Below are 19099 nucleotides of genomic sequence, written 5' to 3' on the forward strand. Positions count from 1 at the left end.
ACGCATGGGAAGCCCAGCCACATCAACCCAAGATGCGTGGGTACTCACCCACACCAAATAGCCTTATGATACCATTTAACCTTAGATTACATCCTATCACATCATGGCGAGGTATCATGCGCTTTACAATGTAGTTTATCCTTAGCTTAAAATTTGAAAATATGATATTACGTTAATGGTTTAGTGAGAATAAAATGACTCTTCAACCTCAAGTATCCATTTAGAGTAGCTATAATTACAATGTCACAAACACTAAACTACATTACACACCCTTAAGAGCAAAGACGAGCACAAGAAGCTAATAATACTATTTTCAAAGTTCAAAAGACCATCGCTAATCCTCCATAGCACATAGATCCTGTATTAAGTCATTTCACCCTGGAAAAATACTTAGTTTCCCGTTAAAAGTTACAAGTCGTCGTCAATTAACTTCAACACCTGTCAACTCCGGCTGCACCTTCCGCGGCCTCCCTCTCGGCCTACCACTACCAGTCGAAATCTTAACCTTCTTCGCCGCCGGTGGCGCATTTGGATCCTTCTTCGGTCGCCCCCTCCCCCTCTTCACCTCTGACCCGGACTCCGCTGCTGGATTCTTCTCCAACGCCGCCGGATCCTTCGGCTTCGAAGGACGTCCGCGGCCACGTTTCAATGGGGAGTTAGGATCAGGTCTCATATAATTGTTCCTCAACAACACTAATTCACCACTGTCCTTCAAATTCTTCAGATTATCCGTCAATAACGCCGTGCCTCCTGATGGTAAATTACCGTAAGTTGATTCGATATGGTTTAATATCGATGATTTGTTGGAACCTTCTTTCTGTTTCAAAGCATCAATCGCTTCAAAGATCATCTGCACAGTAGACCCACAATTCAAAATCGATTTCATAAAAACTGAAAGCCAATTCAAACCCTCGATTACTTTTCTTGAATTCTGTAAAAAAACGAAGATCAACGGTTACCTGAGGATAGGGCGGGAGTGATGGGAGGTTGGTATCTTCTTCAGTGGCCATTGAAAGAGCGTAGTAAGAAGCTTTGTGGGTGATGAATGATGAATGATGAGTGAAGGGGAAGGTCTACGTGAAGACAATTTATGAGAGGATTCTAGCTTCCTAAATAAATTAGACGGTTGTGATTTTCGAGGGTGATGGGATTAACGGCTTTGGATTTGTTTATCGATGTGGATCGATGACGTGTCGTTTGTAGGTATGTGAATCGATGACGTGTCGAATGTGTAGAAGGTGTGAGTATTGAAATTCTAGTTACTTGCAACTTTGTCTTTTTTTTGCTTTCTGTTTATTCTTGTCTTCTACTCTCTTGTCTATTCTATAGCTTATAAAACGCGATTATTAAATAACCGGATTTAATTTTGATATTAACAGTTTACTTTTTATTTTTTTGCAATAAAGAATTATATTATGAACTATGAAGAGTATATATATAATTAATCAATGAGATTTTTTTTAATATAAAAACTATTAATTATGAAAAATATTATCATAATTAAATTCAAAATACATTTATTATCGAGATTATCAATGCATTTTAAATTTAACTATGATAATATTTCTCATAATTAATATATTTTATATTTAATTATGGTAATATTTGTCATTAGTTAATGCCTCTTATATATGCCCGTAGGGCACATATTAGAAAATCTCTTAATTAATTATCGAGATCAATAACCGATTCTCACACCAAAAACAAATTTCAAAATTTGTATTTCCATATTGAGTGGAGAGAAGTGATGGATAAATTCAATCCGCTTATTTCACATAAACGTACAATTATATATCCTCAAATATACAATGCACAACCTTAATACCATATTGTCAATGTTACTACACTAATGATAATAAAACGAGTATTAAATCACGAAAAAAGGTCTAAACATCTAAACTTCATTTTGGTAATTAAAACTAATGATTCATACTATGTTAATAACTTTATTGAGTCTAGAGATGTTATTTTTATTTCATTTTTGGATGAAAATAAGTTCCCTTTCTATTCATAATAGACCCCATGTCATAATAATGCCATCTATATTTCATAATCATAACAAACATCGTCCCATGAGGAGGAAGTTGTGGACATAAAAAGGCGTAAAACCTATAGGCATTATTAATATGTTACAACTTATGAGATATCTATCTACATTACATTAATATCATCTTTCTAAAAGTCAACCTTATTAGTCTTCTGTTTCATCATCATCATCATCTTTGTAGTCTAACTTTGGCAATGGAATCTGATTCATCATAAATCTATAGTTGTCACCTTCTTCTATCTCCCACTGTCTCTTCAGTTCTAATATGGTTTTAGATGCTGCAGCTGCAATCATTGGGTTACTGTCTTCTGCCAATCTCTGCAACCAAATATTTTATAAACACACACTTCTCTACCCCTCATCACTTAAATGTCCAAAATACCCTTTCCTCATGAAAATAAAATCACTTACCTGTAAAGCTCCCATCCCTGCATTGCCAAGTGTCCACATCGATGGTGCAACTGATAAAGCATTAGCCAATGCTTTTCTGCAACAATATCCCAATTTGTTAACACACGACACAACCGATTATACAAATGACCTAAATACCCTCCTCAATGTACATACCTTGTATTGACATCAGGAGAACTTGAACACTCTGCCAATAACGACACACTCCCTTTACCATCCATTGCATCAAGATCCATCAATGTTGCAACCAACAACTCCAGCTGCAAAACATTGAATTAGCATCCTACTTTAATTTAAAAAAAAAAAAAATGAAATTTGTATTTTGGTTTTCTTTTTCAGCTGACCTCTTCAGGGTCAGTATAGTCAATTCCATCAGCTTCGGAAAGTGCAGATGCCATATCCCGATAAGCCTCCTGAACATATCTTTATAAATTTACAATGACATCTAAAATGTGATTTATATTTTATAAATTATAACAGACCTGAATAGCAGTAATGCGATCAGTTGACACCTCACCAGGGAAAAAGTCTAGAACTTTCCCATTCTTTTCAAGTGTTATTTGACCCGCCATGTCATCAGATGACAAAGCACCATTTTTCCTATACATAGTTTGACATCAGTATAGTCTACACAATTTTGTATATAAAAGTAGAGGAACTTACAGCTTATACATCTTGCTCATCATCATGTCTTGAACATCTTTGATAAACTAAACAAGGATTTAAAAGTAAAAAAAAAAAATGAAAATAGTCAAATACATTGTCATAAATATAAAAAAAAAATTGTGGAACACCAAAATGTACCTCTAAAGCCATGAGGGCATCTTCCATGGCTCGCTTTTTGGCTATATAGTCAGCACGCCGGAGATCAGCCTACCAAAATAAATATTTTAATTTTTAAATGTAAAATCTAATGATTATATAAAAAAATAAAAAATCGGCAACCAGAATATTAATTAATAAATTTACAGATTTAACTTAAGGCACCTCTAAAGCTCCATCACTCCAATGTCGGTCAGCAACGCTTTTCAATTTGGATTCAGCTTTGTTTTTTAAAATCTGTTAACAAAAAAACAAATAATAAAAAGTGTAAATGTTATCAAGGTAGAGAAAATGTTTTTAAAAATAAAGAAATAGATAAAATTATACGTACAAGGGCAATGTGATGAAGTCGCTCAGCTCTTTTCTTCACATTATTGTCAATTTTTTCAGTGTCCTCTCTAGCCCGAGCTACCAAAACAAGTTATTTAAAAATTTTGTGAACATATTTATATTTTTTACTCGATGAATATCAATTTATTATATAGAATATTAATTACCATCAAGTTTTAAAAATCCTAAACCAAGAATAGCAACATCTTGGCGTGCCCGAGCATCCAACCTCATAATGCCACTAATAAAAAAATCCAGTCAGCATGCCAGGTCATCATTGTATGAGCATAATAGGGCAAGTAGGCAAACCGTGAAAGTAAGTAAATGTCGTTTTTGGCCCTTTCATTGACAAATCTAGCATCATTGTAAGCATATTTACAAGCTTCAGCTAATGCCTTGTTTGTGATGCCAATTCTTTCTGGATGCATATGTTGTTCATGTCCTCCTTGAGTTCTGCTACATGCAAAAGAACATAATAATTGTTAGAAAAAGGAGTATGATGTGCGTATTTGAGTAATTATACCTGAAATTGTCAGAGCAATCTTCATTGTGGTTTACACGTTCTTCTGTTTCTGTAGTTTGTGATTTTCTTGATCGACATAAGAAAGAATAAGCACGTGAAGTGACTGAACTAATTGTTTTTTCAAATGTATTCAGTTTTGTCTTTCCTGATAACTTCAGTTTTAACACAGAACTTTGCCCATGGCTGAACTTCTTTGGTACCAATCCTTGAGTGTTACTGTTTGATGTGGGATGATGAGGACTTTTAACAGAAGAGTAGATGATCCCATGAACTTTAGCCATGTAAAGTTAATTGTCACTCTGTTGGGATAAATCATAAAGGATCAGGATCAGAAGTATGCAAGTTTAATATAGAAATAAATGAAGATTTTATATAGAAGATACTGTTACATAGAACATCCCAGTAGGAACTAAATAGGGGTGAAAACTGAAAACTGAAACCATCATATATTATTTGAAACAACAGTTCTCTTCTTCATTGTCCAAACAGACTCAAATTAGCAATCTAAGGGACGTATAACTCGTTTGGTATCATTAGTAGGAGTATTCCTAAAATTTGAGCGAGCTAGGGCATCAATTAAATTGACTCCATAGGCATAAAACTCGCAAAATCTTCAACAGTAACAGGTAAAATCAAATTGCGTAACCAAAATCCCAATCATGACTTGATAATAATGATAACGAACTTAACAACTGAAGAAAAGGCTAAATGCTTATACATTTTCGAACATGCAGAAGTAACTTAAACTCCATTATACTGTATGTGAAGTGAAAACCTAATGATTTAGGGCAAATCATGGCAAAAAGACATCATAAAAATGGTTCCGACTGATGCTCACTTACATGTTTCCCGATTTACTTGAGTAAGAGCTAAATTGCAATCATAGTTATCAGAAGAAATTGGAAATTGAATAGAATGAGAGAATCAATTTCATAAACGAAGACACACATAGCAAAATCCGTACTTACCTAATCTCTAGTAGGAAGATAGAGGACAATAATTCGCAGTAGCAGTTGAAGATTGAGATTCATTCGAGGGAGATGGGACCAAATGTAACCGATTCAGAGTGAACAGCGTCCACAAGTCAAGCCTGTGGCCCCTCGATCGCCAACATTATGCGTTATGGGGGAAGAAATACGATTACGTAGCTTATTAGCGAGTTTGTATCGTCTATGACCTGAATATTTGAAATTTTTATACAACCGACAACGTGTCAGATCGTCATTCGCCAGTTGCCGCTACAAGCTTGTGAAACTGCCACGCTGTCGTTTGGATATTTGTTGATTGACGAATGAATAAGAACCTCAATAAAAGTGATATGGATAGAAGGCGGTATTAATTGGACCACATGAAGGAGATTTATAACTTTAGTATTCTCTCTGTCCTAAATAAATGTTTTGTCTCTTTCAAAAGAATTTGTAGTATCGATTTGAATATTGTGCTTTTGGATTGTTTTTCAATATTGTTTTTAGATTGTTGATTCGTTATCGTAAGATATATATGTAGAGTCTAATATTTATATTTTTAAATGGTTATGTAGTGTGTAGTGTGAGTAGACTCAAATATGTATAAAACATAAGAGACTGTGTATAGTTGAAGATATACTCTAGCAATTATTCTAGGCTTAGAGGCTATTTGGGATTACTTTATAATTATTTTTTTGACTTTTAACTTTTTCAAAAAATTTAAAAGTTACAAACAATTGTTTGATAAATTGAAAACGTCTTTTAAAATCAATTTTTAGTCAGGAAGAAAAAGTTGGCCGGAGAAAAAAATAGGAATTCCTATCTTTTTTATGACTTTTAGCTTTTATCACTTAAAAGTTAAAAATAAAAAGTTAAAAAAGACAAGTCAAACACATTTTAAACACCATCTTTTAGAAAAAAAAATCTTTTACAAAAAGTATTTTTATAAAGAGGATCTTATGTTTAAAAAGCAATCCCAAATACACCCTTATGTTTGAACACATACATTGAATAAACAATTAGGATTTAAGTAATTAGTTATGACCAGCATAAAAATTATTATAATTTGAGAGATAATGCATTAATACTACGAAAATCATATTTGAAACAAAAGTTGAACCTCAAGTGGAATAAGGTTGACCTTAAGTGGAACTTCATGTTGAAATTTCTAATCCTACTCAACAATAGTTTGTGGTGGTGCTATGCCTCAAATTATAAAGAGGATTGCAATTTTTTTGAATGGCATGAAGAAGAAAGTCGTACAAAATGATGGAAGTGGTAGCACTCAACACAAACCGATGGACTTAGAATAAACTAGTCTTTTTTTAAATTTATGCACAACTTTTGTACAAGTCCACATGATACACATCTTTTGTTTACGTTTTGAGCAACTTTGTGCATATGAAATGAAAGTGAGAGTTGTAACAACTCGTATTTTTTATATATATTTAACATTCAAATGCTGGAAAATATCAGAGTATTTTACATCATCATAAACCGGAGTTTCCAAGAATCTTTAAAAGTGTTTTCAGAAAACATTTATGAGTGTTACCAATTCATACCTTAACCACAACTAAAGCAACAAGAATAAATCATGCAACAAAAGTCCAGTCCAAGTTCTTTATGCTTCTACATCCACACTCTTTAACGCTTGCTACTTGAACCTCAAGATACATGGAAACAACATATATCAGACATGTTGTCGGATGAGTTATAAAATAACATAACATACATAATAACAATCTCTTATCTCGTATACTTCATATCTCTCACTAGTCACATAAGTGATTATGTTGATCATATTGAATGAACACATATCTCTACTCTTAGCAATACACAAGTAACTAGACTTTGTTATCTAAACAGTTTCCATGTAACATCCGGTTCACAAGGAACTAGACTTTGTTATCTAAACAGTTTCCATGTAACATCCAACAATAATCTTTCTGTAGATCCCTCATGGATCTCTCATATTAGATGAATTACTTTTCTAAATTTTATCTCAAACTCTATGTGTACATAAATAACATAGACTAACAATTCATCAAATAATATCTTTTGATAATATAATAACATACCATCATTTCATCAAACATGTCACTGCTAACAATAACATATTCTACTTTCATGCATTCACACATATATACTTTAGCATTCAATTTATCTTACTAAATCATACCCTAAAAGAGATTATAACTCACCTCTTGAAGCGTAATAGCAACCTACTTCCAGCTTCCCCAAACCTTCTCTTGGAGGACCCTGTTGGATAAGGTGTCTAAGTCTATAATTATTTATGGTATGTACTTGACCCGACCCGGCATGGTCCATTTGGGTTGCATGGCACCATGCATTGGATAAACTAAACGAGAAAAATAACACTTATGGTTTATTAATATATTATAAGTTTTGATATATTAATAATATTATTTAATTAGTTTGATCAAGAATTAATTGAGTGAACAAAAGATAACTAATTAAATATATGGGTTGATTATGTAAATCATCCATAACTTATATAGTGGGCTAAGAGGCTCCATGGATTATCAAGTTGGGTTCCACCCATAGGATGCTCCATGGAGTTAGTCCATGGGTCATAGAAATGAAGAGTCATGTTACATTAGGGTTTACCTAATGCAACACACTTTATAAACCATGTGACATCTCCCAAAATCGGTTATGCATGCATACTTGAGGGCTAGAGCCGATTTTTAAGTGTTACACTTTCTCTCCAAGTTTACTCCATAGCATTTGGTGTTGTGTGAAGCATTTGAAGCATCACACTTGGGGTGCTAGGCTCACAAGGTTTCAAGGAATCAAAATCAACAACAAGGTATGTTATTATATCTATCATTTAAGTTAAAATGTTCCCCATGTATGCTAGATAGGATCATGAACCTTGGAAATCAATTTTGCATGAATCTTAGACAAACATAGATCCAAGGTTTATTAGGGTTGCATGTACACTTAGGAAGTGTTAGAATGCTCAAAACTCATCAGTGGTATCAGAGCCTAGGCTTGTTTGTTTGTTATTTGTGCAAAAATGTGTTAAAAATCAAAATTGCTTGCTGTCTGAGCAGTGGACTCACTGAGTCCATGGGGGGACTCGACGAGTCCAAGTGAAAATTCATCCTACTCGTCGAGTAGGTTCATGCACTCGACGAGTAGGAGGCCCTGACAGCAGATTTTTGACTTTTGTTGCTGGAAATGGACAGAAACATTACCCTAAACTATTTTGGTGTTTTAAAACTTGTTTTAGATGGTGTAATGTTTATGCTAATCCATTTACAATGTCAATTATAAAAAATTAAAAGTTTCATGAGTAATTTATGATTCTTGAAATGTTCATATTCATGTTCTTGAACTTATGAAGATTAGATGATCATAGGAATTGTTTGTAACCTACTTGGTAGTTTAATTCATGATCACTATGTGTTTTAATGGATTCCATAACTTGTCCTCAAGTTATGGAAAACCGAAGGTCACACTTTAATAAAAACCATTAAAGAACACAAGGGTTATAAAAATGAAGAGTCTTCATTTTTAATACTCAATTAATTCATAAGTTGTAAGAAATGAAAATTTTTGAAAGTTTAAAAAACTTGCCCTCAAGTTTTGGAACAATTAAAGTCATGATTAAAACTTTAGTTCCAACCCTTAGAATTTTAAAAGTTAAAATTCAACCCTTATACTTTATAATATTATAAGTTAATATATATATATATATATATATATATATATATATATATATATATATATGTATAAGATCAAGTCGTCTTACCGCTAGTACGCCTCATTCACGAAGCCGGTCTATAAGGGGGGTATAAGGTTGTTGCCTATAAAATGGCAACTTAATGGGTGTCCACTCTCACCCACCGCTTCCTTGATCGGTAGAGGGTCGTTAGCCGAACGGGTAGGACAAGGACTTATAAGTTCTCATTAAAAGTATAATGATAATGATAAAGTAACTAAATGTTTTAATTAAATTCCCAATCTTATTTACTTTAGGAAAATGTGAATAAGGTGCTAATCCATGAAATTACACTTTACACTTTGTTTAAGTCGTTAGTGGAGCGTTTGTGGTTAACCGGCATACCAACTTGAACTTAACAAGGTAGGTAAAGGGTGACTTAAAGTTTATTATAAGTCGGTGGAGCGCGTGTGGTTAACCGGCACATCGATTGAGTAATAAACATTGAGGGCACCAAGTGATTTGCATGGTTACTTCACACCTCATTTTGTGATCCTCGGTATCCCAGTCACAAAACTTGGAGGGCACACTCGAGATTGAAACATGTCTTTGAAAAGTTCATTAAATCTCAAAAGAATCTAGAAATTTCTAAGAACCAAATTAAAACTTAATATATTAATATTTCGTTTTGGTGGAAATTGGTGAATCGTCATTCACCTACCTTTCAAATATGTTATTACTTAGATTACGGCATACCTCTTCTAAGTATAATATATTGTGATTGGGTCCTAGCCTTAATAATTCATTTGGGTGTTTTATTAAGGACCAAATTAATATCTAAACTAATCTTGTCTTTCTTCTTACTCAGATGTCTTCAAACAATGCTGCTTCTGGCTCTAATCCTAATGGCTCCTTTACCCTTATGAATTTGTGTGGGAAAGTTACTTTTGATGGATCCAACTTCAATAAATGGATCAAAAACATCAGGATGATTACCCGCTACGAGGACAAGGAATATGTCCTCGATAAGGAGCTTAAAGAGATTGATGAGACCAATGCAACTCCCCAGGAGATCGCTGACTTCCGGGCACATGAAAGGGATGCCACCAAAGTGGCGTGCATCATGATGGCCACCATGACAACAGAACTCCAAAAGTCCTATGAGGACTTCTAACCTTTTGAAATGCACCGAGAATTGATGGAAAGATACCACCAAAGTGCCCGACAAGAGAGGTATGAAATAATCTCCTCCATGATAACAGCCCGAATGAAGGATGGTGAACCCATCACGGGCTATATGTAGAAAATGAAAAGATTTGTGGACCGTCTGTTGAAGCTTAATGTGAACATCCCCGAGGATCTTTCAATATATATCATTTTGCACTCCTTACCCTCGTGCTATGATCAATTTCGCATGACATATCACATGAATAAGAAAGAGGTCGCACTCAGCAGACTTCAAGGACTCCTAAAGACCGCGGAAAGTGGTCTTAAGGGTAAGTCGGTTGTTACTCCTACTCCTATCAACTCCGCCCCTGTCTTGGCAATCGGGAAAGGGAAGGGTAAGAAGAGGAAAAGTCGCTCGAAGGGTACCAAGGGTAAGACCCTTGAAGGCTCCTCTTCAAATGGAACCAAGAAAGGTTTCGTCACTCCTTCTGCTGACCCAAAAGAGGCTGAATGCTTCTATTGCCATGAAAAGGCACATTGGAAGCGAAACTGCCCAAAGTACCAGCAAGATGTGAAGGATGTGAAAGTTAAACCCAACCATGCAGGTATTTACACTATCTTATCTAATAACTCACCCTATTCTAACTCTTGGGTCCTTGATACCGGTTGCGGTATTCATATATGTTCTGATATGCAGGGACTAAGAAGAAGTGAGAATGTAGAGCATGGAGGAATAAACTTGATCATGGGGAATAGGAAAGCTTTACCTGTCACCAAGATTGGAGTTTATACTTTATCGCTAAGTAGTGGGTTTAGTTTAGATTTGAATAAATGTTGTTACTTGCCAAAAATGGCAAGAAATATTATTTCCTTTCATGCATTGTATAAACAAGGTTTTACCTTTTCATTTGATAATGAAGTTGGTTCGATTAATGCTTTCTTTAATAATGTTCTTTATTTTAAAGCATTACCTTGTGATGGTGTGTATGAAACTGTATCTGTTGTAGATAACTTAGGAAATAATGTATTGTGTATTGATTCTGTTAATGATAATAACTTGGATAAAGCATCATTATGGCATTGTCGTCTTGGACATATAAGCAAGAAACATATATGCCAACTCCAAAAGGATGGAGTCTTGGAATCATTTGACCTAAAGTCAGATGATAGTTGTGAATCATGCTTACTTGGAAAAATGACAAAGTCTCCCTTCACTGGTTCTTGTGAGAGGGGTGAAGGCTTGTTGGATCTCATACACATGGATATGTGTGGACCCTTCAAACATGTCACAAGGGATGCTAATCGTTATTATTTGACTTTTACTAATGATTACAGTAGATATAGATATGTCTACTTAATCAAGCATAAGTCAGAGACTTTTGAAAGGTTTAAAGAGTTTAAACAGGAAGTCGAGAATCAATTGGGCAGGAACATTAAGATGCTTCGATCCGATCGAGGTGATGAGTATCTTGATGGGTTTTGGTCATAAGACATCCTATGTGCTCATACAAACCCTAATGCTTGGATCTAGGTTTCTCTATTGTACATGCTTTGAATCCAAGACTATAAACCCTAATTCTAGCATACAAGTAATCATATTAGATATTAGAATAAGTTTATAATGTTACCTTGATTGTTATGTAGCAATAACAATCCCAATTCCTCCTTGAATTGACTTTGGAAGGCTTAGAGTCACAAGTGTCACTCCTCTAATGGTTCACAAACACCATAAGCAAGAGGATGAAGAGGAGAGAGGTTAGAGGCTGCCCAAAAACGTGTGAAACCCTAGAAGGTTACTTGTCCACGTTTTTGAGCCTTAAGGGTTCTTTATATAGTGAGGCAATTAGGGTTATCTAACAAGGAAACCCTAATTTGGTTGCTTAAGCCCTAAGCAACCCATGGAGCCCTTTCTTAAAGCCATGGATGACTTCATATGGGCTTCCCCCATAGAATTCGTCCACCTTATAATAAAAGGCAATCCATGGCCCAAATTGCAATTATCTTATAATTACAATTCCAGTCCCTTAAATTTAATTAATCTCTTTTAGTCACAAAACTAATTACCAATTAATTATTGACTAATATTAATTAAACAATATGATTTCTCCTTTAATATATTATTCTCATAATATATTAATAAATCATATTTAATCCTTTCTCTCCATAATTCATCCTATCAAGTTGCTTCGGTGAAGGCAACCCAAAAGGACCATGCACCATCGGGTCAAGTACATACCAAAATAGTTACGGACTTAGACACTAATCCAACAGTCTCCCACTTGGATAAGTCTAATAACTATTATGCGTATGACTTCAGATATTCCTCCATTCTAGATATCATATGAGATATGATTTCAAATCATTCTCTTTGTACTATATCTCGATTTTCGATTTATGACGACTGACTAATTGAACAAATCAAATTAGCCCTAGCCCGGCCGAGCATTTACGTTTGTCATCACTAAACCATCGAGGGGCCCAAAGATATCGCTTTTATCCTACTTTGAATAAAAAGAATGGATAAACTTTGATACAATGCTTGCTTGCACTCACTAACCAAATCACACACAACAATATGTTTTATAACACCAAGTTACTGGTGCGTTTACATATTATCAATGTGCAACCGATTCGCAAGATACAACTCACACATCTCGGTTTCAAGAATATAAGATGTTATCGTCTCACCAATCACTCGTGACACAATCCATAGAGTGATCCAAGTGAGCGTGGGTCTAATCCAATGCTCAAATCACATTCATAAGCACTCATGAACGTTGTAGCAAACATTTGCTTATGTCTAATACTCTTTTAGACAATCCACACACCAATTCACGACAGTCTTCATTCATATCTACTTCCAACATATGAATGACTGTGGCCCGTTCGAATAATTCGATTATTCTTAATAAACTCAATTATTCTGGAAGTCAAAACATGCAAAGTGAAACACAAGAATAATATTAATCCCATATGGCCTCAACCCTTTGAGCATAAATAAAACACCTTTTATTTATCACCATATTGATTACTCATTATTTGTCGTTTCGGGTAATCAACTTCTTACTTGAATTCCAACACCTGTCTCATGCTCCTAGCATGCACACAATGTTTACCTATGGTTCTTACTTTGTGAAATAGATCACATTGAACACATTTCCAATCCTTCTCATTTCACAACTCCAAATCCGTTTTTCATAAGTTAAAGAATATCAAATTCTTGCTACTTATAGAATATGCTAGATTCTAACATTCTATGCAACTATCCTTTCGTAATGTCACTGCACTAAAGTCACAAAGACTATTGCCAATGATATTACAAAGTCTTCTATCGGAGATTGTTACAAGACAATTCCTTAGATATGATGTCTCTCTCTCAAAGTACATTCCTTTGAACATCCTTTTGCATAAAAGTTCCTAATCTAGTTATAGATTTTCAATATTCAATTCCCAATATGGATACGCTTCCATATTTTCCATATGACAACTCATTCTTAATAGAATCTTATCTATTCGTAATGATGTCGATACGGTCCATCCAATATGGAAACATTTCCATATTTTCCAATACTATACTTCCAACTACTCACAAGTGACCAATCCTCGTCGAACTTGGATTGTCCTTTGATAGTTGTTTAATTATTTTAATCAAAACCAATTCTAGTCCTTTTTCCCTCTAAATGCGCTAGACATTTGGAAAATTTTAGAATGGTCAAACATTAAAGCATTTGCAATCGATCCTATACCCGAAGCGTATGGGACACGACGCATAATGTTTTATTTGCTATGTTCTCAAAATTCGAATAGTGAAGATGGATGCTGTAATCATAATCGAAATTTTAAGAACACACTTTGTACCTTTGACTAAATTTTATTAACATTTCTCAACCTAAACCTTTAGATTTGAAATGAAGCATAATATTCTCTCCCTTGATTATAGCAAAACAACTCTTCAACTATTGCGACTTTGCAAAGTATGACTCTTGTTTTTCTATAATTAATATTGCCAACTTTGCAATACTTGCCTTAATAATCATACAATCATAACATTTATGCTCCCACTATCATGATGATTACTATAAAACATAACACTTATGCTCCCACTAGCTTCGACATGTATTCATAAACATTTCAACTTCCAGAAAGACAATACTTATTGAATTTCTTAAGTTCATGTTTCTAATACTTAGTGCTTTGATAATCTTTTATCAAGGCTTTTTGAACTTATACACATTTGCCTTCGATAGTTCATATGTGTGTCTAGACAATTAAGACTAATTGCCAAACCTCACAATTCAAATTATGGAAAGGGATACCGTAACCATAATCGAATTCGAGAATGCAATTTTATAATCACTATCTTCTTAAAATCTTTCTTAGTGAAAGCATTTCCTCACAATCATTTTCATGAAGGAGGAAATCTTATGACACTTATATTTAAATGGTGTATATGTTCCTATCCATGCGAATTTGTCAAAACCAAAGTTTACGACGAATTCAAACTCATATGGACCGAACTTTCTTAATCTTGATTTCTTGCCTTATGGTAGCACAGCTGCCCACCATGTCTTCCAAGTAGTTAAGCAGCTCACCCTTTCCTATCAATGTACCTTTCATTGATTAAGGTGCTTTGCCTTTTATGCGTTCAAAATGAGAACTCATAGAACTCACATGCATAATTAACTCGATTGGATTGGCACAGAATCAAAATAATGTCAACACGATAGGTTGTAAACCTCAACTCGTGTGCTAGTGATGATCGATAAGGTTTATTTGATTTGTTCTTGAAACCTTTCAAGACCATTAAGACTCCCACTGACTCCTTGACATATAAGATTCTCTTGTCAAAAACCATTTCTTGACAAACAAATATTCAAGAGTTAGTGTAGCTTTTATCAAAACACTTCATAAATTGGTCCTAGTTGGTCTTTTTCTTATCGAAGACATCACAACTTTCCACATTTAATGAAAGTTACAAACCTTCTTAATACCTTTCAATCAATGTCACAATGTTAACTTTAAGACTTGTTATTGGAACGAAGTATGATTGACTTATTGATTTAACCATTTCTTCAATTCTTGATTCCTCTTCTTAGACATACAATTGTACTAAGACTCACTTAGAGGATCAATTGAGATATGGTTCTTAATCATTAAGACCTATCATAAAGCATAAAAGGTACTCTCCCATCTTCTTAGAATGGAGAAACTTTTATCTTTCTGCCTACTTGATTCTTCTTATTCGTTCTGCTATTGATCTAAACCCTTTAATCAATTCAGAATTACACTTAATCTTGTAAGTATAATCATATTTACTAAACCTTTAGTAAATCATGACGAATATCATTGTTACTCTTATGGTGGACTTGATCAACACGCAACATTGTGTGCTCGATCTCTTAGTCCTTCACTTGACACTTTGTCAATGAATTTGTCTAATTTCCAAATATGAAATTTCTCATTCATCGTGCAACCAAGTTGCGTGATTCCAAATTTCTGTCCAATTGAAACTTTGAACGATGAGAAACTCTCCCTATTTGGTAAATTCTCGACTTTTCATAAATAACATAGTAAGAACCAAATCCATTATTGCTAATAATAGAAACATTTTAACATCAATTTTTCATACACGCCATTGTAAGGATAAATAAATAAAATTTAAAATCAAAAATTTATTTTATTGAGGAAAAATTTGTCCTTACAATGCAACTTATTGAAAAACTTATGCTAATACATCTTTCTTAGCAATTTAACTCTAAGCAGTAGCTCAAGAATCTAATCTTCGAGAAACGCGATCGAAATCCATTCCTTCACGGTTAGATTCTGCTCACTTCTTCCTTTAAGCTTCCTTTCTTTTCTTCGATCCTTCAAAACATCTATTGTAATCTTATCACATTATGTATTCAGAATCTAGAATGAAGCTTAAAAGAGTTAGTCAATGGATTTTACCTAAATTAGAGCCATACGTTTCGACTCTCCCATCTCTTAGATCTCTTAGGTAAATAGGGCAGCTTTGTCTCCAATGCCCCTTCTCTTGGCAATAAAAGCAAATCGACTCTTTTGGAACAGGACATGGAACTACTTCAGACATCGCCTTTTTCTTATGATCAAACTTTTCGATCATAGCATGTCTTTCGTTGCCATTGTCTATATCCATAAAGGTCTCGAAGGCAAATTCACCAATCAACTTTGCTTTTCTATTGCGCCAAATCATTGCAGATTCAGCAGCAATAAGCATATAGGTGAGATCTATAAGGGTCACGTCATAGTTCATCATATAGTACTCTCTTACGAACTCACTATATGAGTTAGGAAGTGACTGAAGAACCCAATCAACAGCCATTTCCTTACAGACAACGGATCTCAACTTCTTAGTCTATCAATGTGCGACTTCATCCCTAGGACGTGTGCACACACTGACTTTCCTTCTTTATGTTTACTTGCCAAAAAGGGCTTGAGTAATTTTGAACTTTTCAAGCCTTTGAACTTGTGGGTTAGGGAGAATAATTGGAGGAGGAGGAGGAAGTGAAGCATGATCTCCTGTTCCTCGATCGAATCGTGGAATATCATCTTCATGTGGAATGCTTGTTCCACGAGATTTGAGAAGACCATAGTTGTCAAACTTTGACATCTACAATACGGGAGAAAACGAATTCAAGTTAGTTGATTGATTGAGTCCTTAGTAAATCACCCAAATGAGATACTAAGGCTAGGACCCAACACAATATTCTACAACTCGGGAAAGGGATGCCGTAACCCTAATTGCAGAATATTTGAAGGTAAGTGAATGACGATTCACTAATTTCCACCATGAAAAACGAAAAAGAAATTTAAGTTTTAAATCTATGAAAACTCCTAGATCCTTTGAGATTCATTGAACTTTCAATGGCATGTTTAAATCTCGATATGCCCCTCTTGTTTGTGACTGGGATGCCGAGGATCACAAAGCGGGTGTGAATAACCATGCAAACTTACATGGTGCACTCACATGTTACAGTCACCTATTCGATGTGCCGGTAAACCACACACGCTCCACTGAACTATGACAAACATTGAGTCACCCTTTGCTACCTTTGCTTAGACCCATTTAGTGTGTCGGTTAACCACACACGCTCCACTAACGTCTTCGCAAGGGCACAAAGTGTAATTTCATGGAATTACATCAATTCACTTTTGCCTAAGTAACTAAGATTGAGAATTTTATGAAAACATTTAGTTACTTTAGTAATTCATTATACTTATAATGAAAGGTTTCGTCCTATCCTACCCGTTCGGCTAACGACCCTCCACTAGTCAAGAGTGCGGTGGGTAAGAGTGGATACCCATTCAATCGCCATTTTATAGGCAATTTCCTTAAACACCCCTTATAGACCAGCTTCGTGAATGAGGCCTACTAACGGTAAGACTGACTTTTAGTCATACATATATATAATGTTAGACTTTTAATGTTATATATAGTATAGGGTGTATTTTATAACTTTTAAAATACTATGTGGTCTAATTTAACAATTATACTTTTAATTCAATTAAATTTTAAACCAAAACTTTTATGGATTTATTAAACTTCTTTTAATTATACACCTTAATTAATTAACAAAACCATAAGGGTGTGATTTGAACTTTTTCAAAACTATACTAGAGTTTTAGAATTTAACATTCCTAATTAAACTTTTAATCAACTTTTAAATTCCAAAACTTGAGGGAAAGTTTTGAAACATTTCAAACTATTAGGGTTTAGAATTTAAATATGCATCAAAATTAAACTATTTAATCAAAATTTAAATTTCAAAACTTGAGGGCAAGTTTTGAAACCTTTTTCAAAACATTAGGGTTTCAACTATTTAAATTTCAAAACAACAAAACTATTGGGGTTCAAATTTAAACTATAAAACCTAAAGGGCCAAATATGAAACTTTTCACAACAACAAGGATCAAATAACAAATAATTCAAATTAACATTTAATCACATAATTATCCATATTTGATGATTTCTTGCAAAATAATTTATCAATTTACTTAAAATAATTAATCAATTATCTTATAAGGAAACAATTATCTTATTAATTGATAAATATCTTCAATTAGATCAAAATTATAGTCAAATATATCATATAATCGGATTAATAATGATCTAACATGATAAGGTAACTATCCATAAGCAAAAACAGCAAGAAATCCCGAAGTACCCTCCATCTGACGAGCTGACTCGTCGAGTCAGGCATGGACTCGTCGAGTCTGCATGGACTCGGTGAGTTCAGCCATGGACTCGGCGAGTCCAGCCTCCAGAATGCAAAAAATCGAATTTTTCAGTTACAACAAGCATCAATACAATAGAAACCAATCTAGGCTCTGATACCACTGATGGGTTTTGGTCATAAGACATCCTATGTGCTCATACAAACCCTAATGCTTGGATCTAGGTTTCTCTATTGTACATGCTTTGAATCCAAGACTATAAACCCTAATTCTAGCATACAAGTAATCATATTAGATATTAGAATAAGTTTATAATGTTACCTTGATTGTTATGTAGCAATAACAATCCCAATTCCTCCTTGAATTGACTTTGGAAGGCTTAGAGTCACAAGTGTCACTCTTCTAATGGTTCACAAACACCATAAGCAAGAGGATGAAGAGGAGAGAGGTTAGAGGCTGCCCAAAAACGTGTGAAACCCTAGAAGGTTACTTGTCCACGTTTTTGAGCCTTAAGGGTTCTTTATATAGTGAGGCAATTAGGGTTATCTAACAAGGAAACCCTAATTTGGTTGCTTAAGCCCTAAGCAACCCATGGAGCCCTTTCTTAAAGCCATGGATGACTTCATATGGGCTTCCCCCATAGAATTCGTCCACCTTATAATAAAAGGCAATCCATGGCCCAAATTGCAATTATCTTATAATTACAATTCCAATCCCTTAAATTTAATTAATCTCTTTTAGTCACAAAACTAATTACCAATTAATTATTGAATAATATTAATTAAACAATATGATTTCTCCTTTAATATATTATTCTCATAATATATTAATAAATCATATTTAATCCTTTCTCTCCATAATTCATCCTATCAAGTTGCTTCGGTGAAGGCAACCCAAAAGGACCATGCACCATCAGGTCAAGTACATACCAAAATAGTTATGGACTTAGA

The 19099-nt window shown here is 34.3% G+C and overlaps 2 protein-coding genes across 2 annotated transcripts; both read right to left on the reverse strand.

Moving 5' to 3' along the window:
• Window positions 1–195: 195 nt before the first annotated feature.
• On the reverse strand, window positions 196–1096 carry LOC145092840 (HMG-Y-related protein A-like). The gene is made up of 2 exons (XM_079030824.1): window positions 960–1096; window positions 196–850 (listed from the first exon to the last, which is right to left on the reverse strand). Exons 1-2 carry the CDS (start codon window positions 1008–1010, stop codon window positions 422–424), a joined length of 480 nt encoding a protein of 159 aa, XP_078886950.1. The 5' UTR covers window positions 1011–1096; the 3' UTR covers window positions 196–421.
• A 929-nt stretch (window positions 1097–2025) lies between these two features.
• On the reverse strand, window positions 2026–5258 carry LOC145092841 (senescence-associated protein SPA15, chloroplastic-like). The gene is made up of 13 exons (XM_079030825.1): window positions 5102–5258; window positions 4134–4432; window positions 3920–4066; window positions 3778–3851; window positions 3612–3688; window positions 3446–3517; window positions 3263–3331; window positions 3122–3168; window positions 2941–3058; window positions 2803–2871; window positions 2615–2718; window positions 2459–2534; window positions 2026–2365 (listed from the first exon to the last, which is right to left on the reverse strand). Exons 2-13 carry the CDS (start codon window positions 4412–4414, stop codon window positions 2192–2194), a joined length of 1308 nt encoding a protein of 435 aa, XP_078886951.1. The 5' UTR covers window positions 4415–4432; window positions 5102–5258; the 3' UTR covers window positions 2026–2191.
• Between the last annotated feature and the right edge of the window lie 13841 nt (window positions 5259–19099).

This window comes from Lactuca serriola, chromosome 3, assembly GCF_051521515.1.
Source record: "Lactuca serriola cultivar US96UC23 chromosome 3, Lser_US96UC23_V15, whole genome shotgun sequence".
In the NCBI taxonomy this organism is placed as follows: Eukaryota; Viridiplantae; Streptophyta; class Magnoliopsida; order Asterales; family Asteraceae; genus Lactuca; species Lactuca serriola.

Bases quoted from the DNA above. Each gene is read 5' to 3' on its own strand.
- LOC145092840 (XM_079030824.1), bottom strand. From the start codon at position 1,010: ATGGCCACTGAAGAAGATACCAACCTCCCATCACTCCCGCCCTATCCT. The intron at 851-959 runs GTAACCGTTGAT...TCTACTGTGCAG, and splicing joins CACTCCCGCCCTATCCTCAG to ATGATCTTTGAAGCGATTGA.
- LOC145092841 (XM_079030825.1), bottom strand. From the start codon at position 4,414: ATGGCTAAAGTTCATGGGATCATCTACTCTTCTGTTAAAAGTCCTCAT. The intron at 3,852-3,919 runs GTTTGCCTACTT...TTTTTTTATTAG, and splicing joins GACATTTACTTACTTTCACG to TGGCATTATGAGGTTGGATG. The intron at 2,535-2,614 runs GTATGTACATTG...ATATTGTTGCAG, and splicing joins TCTCCTGATGTCAATACAAG to AAAAGCATTGGCTAATGCTT.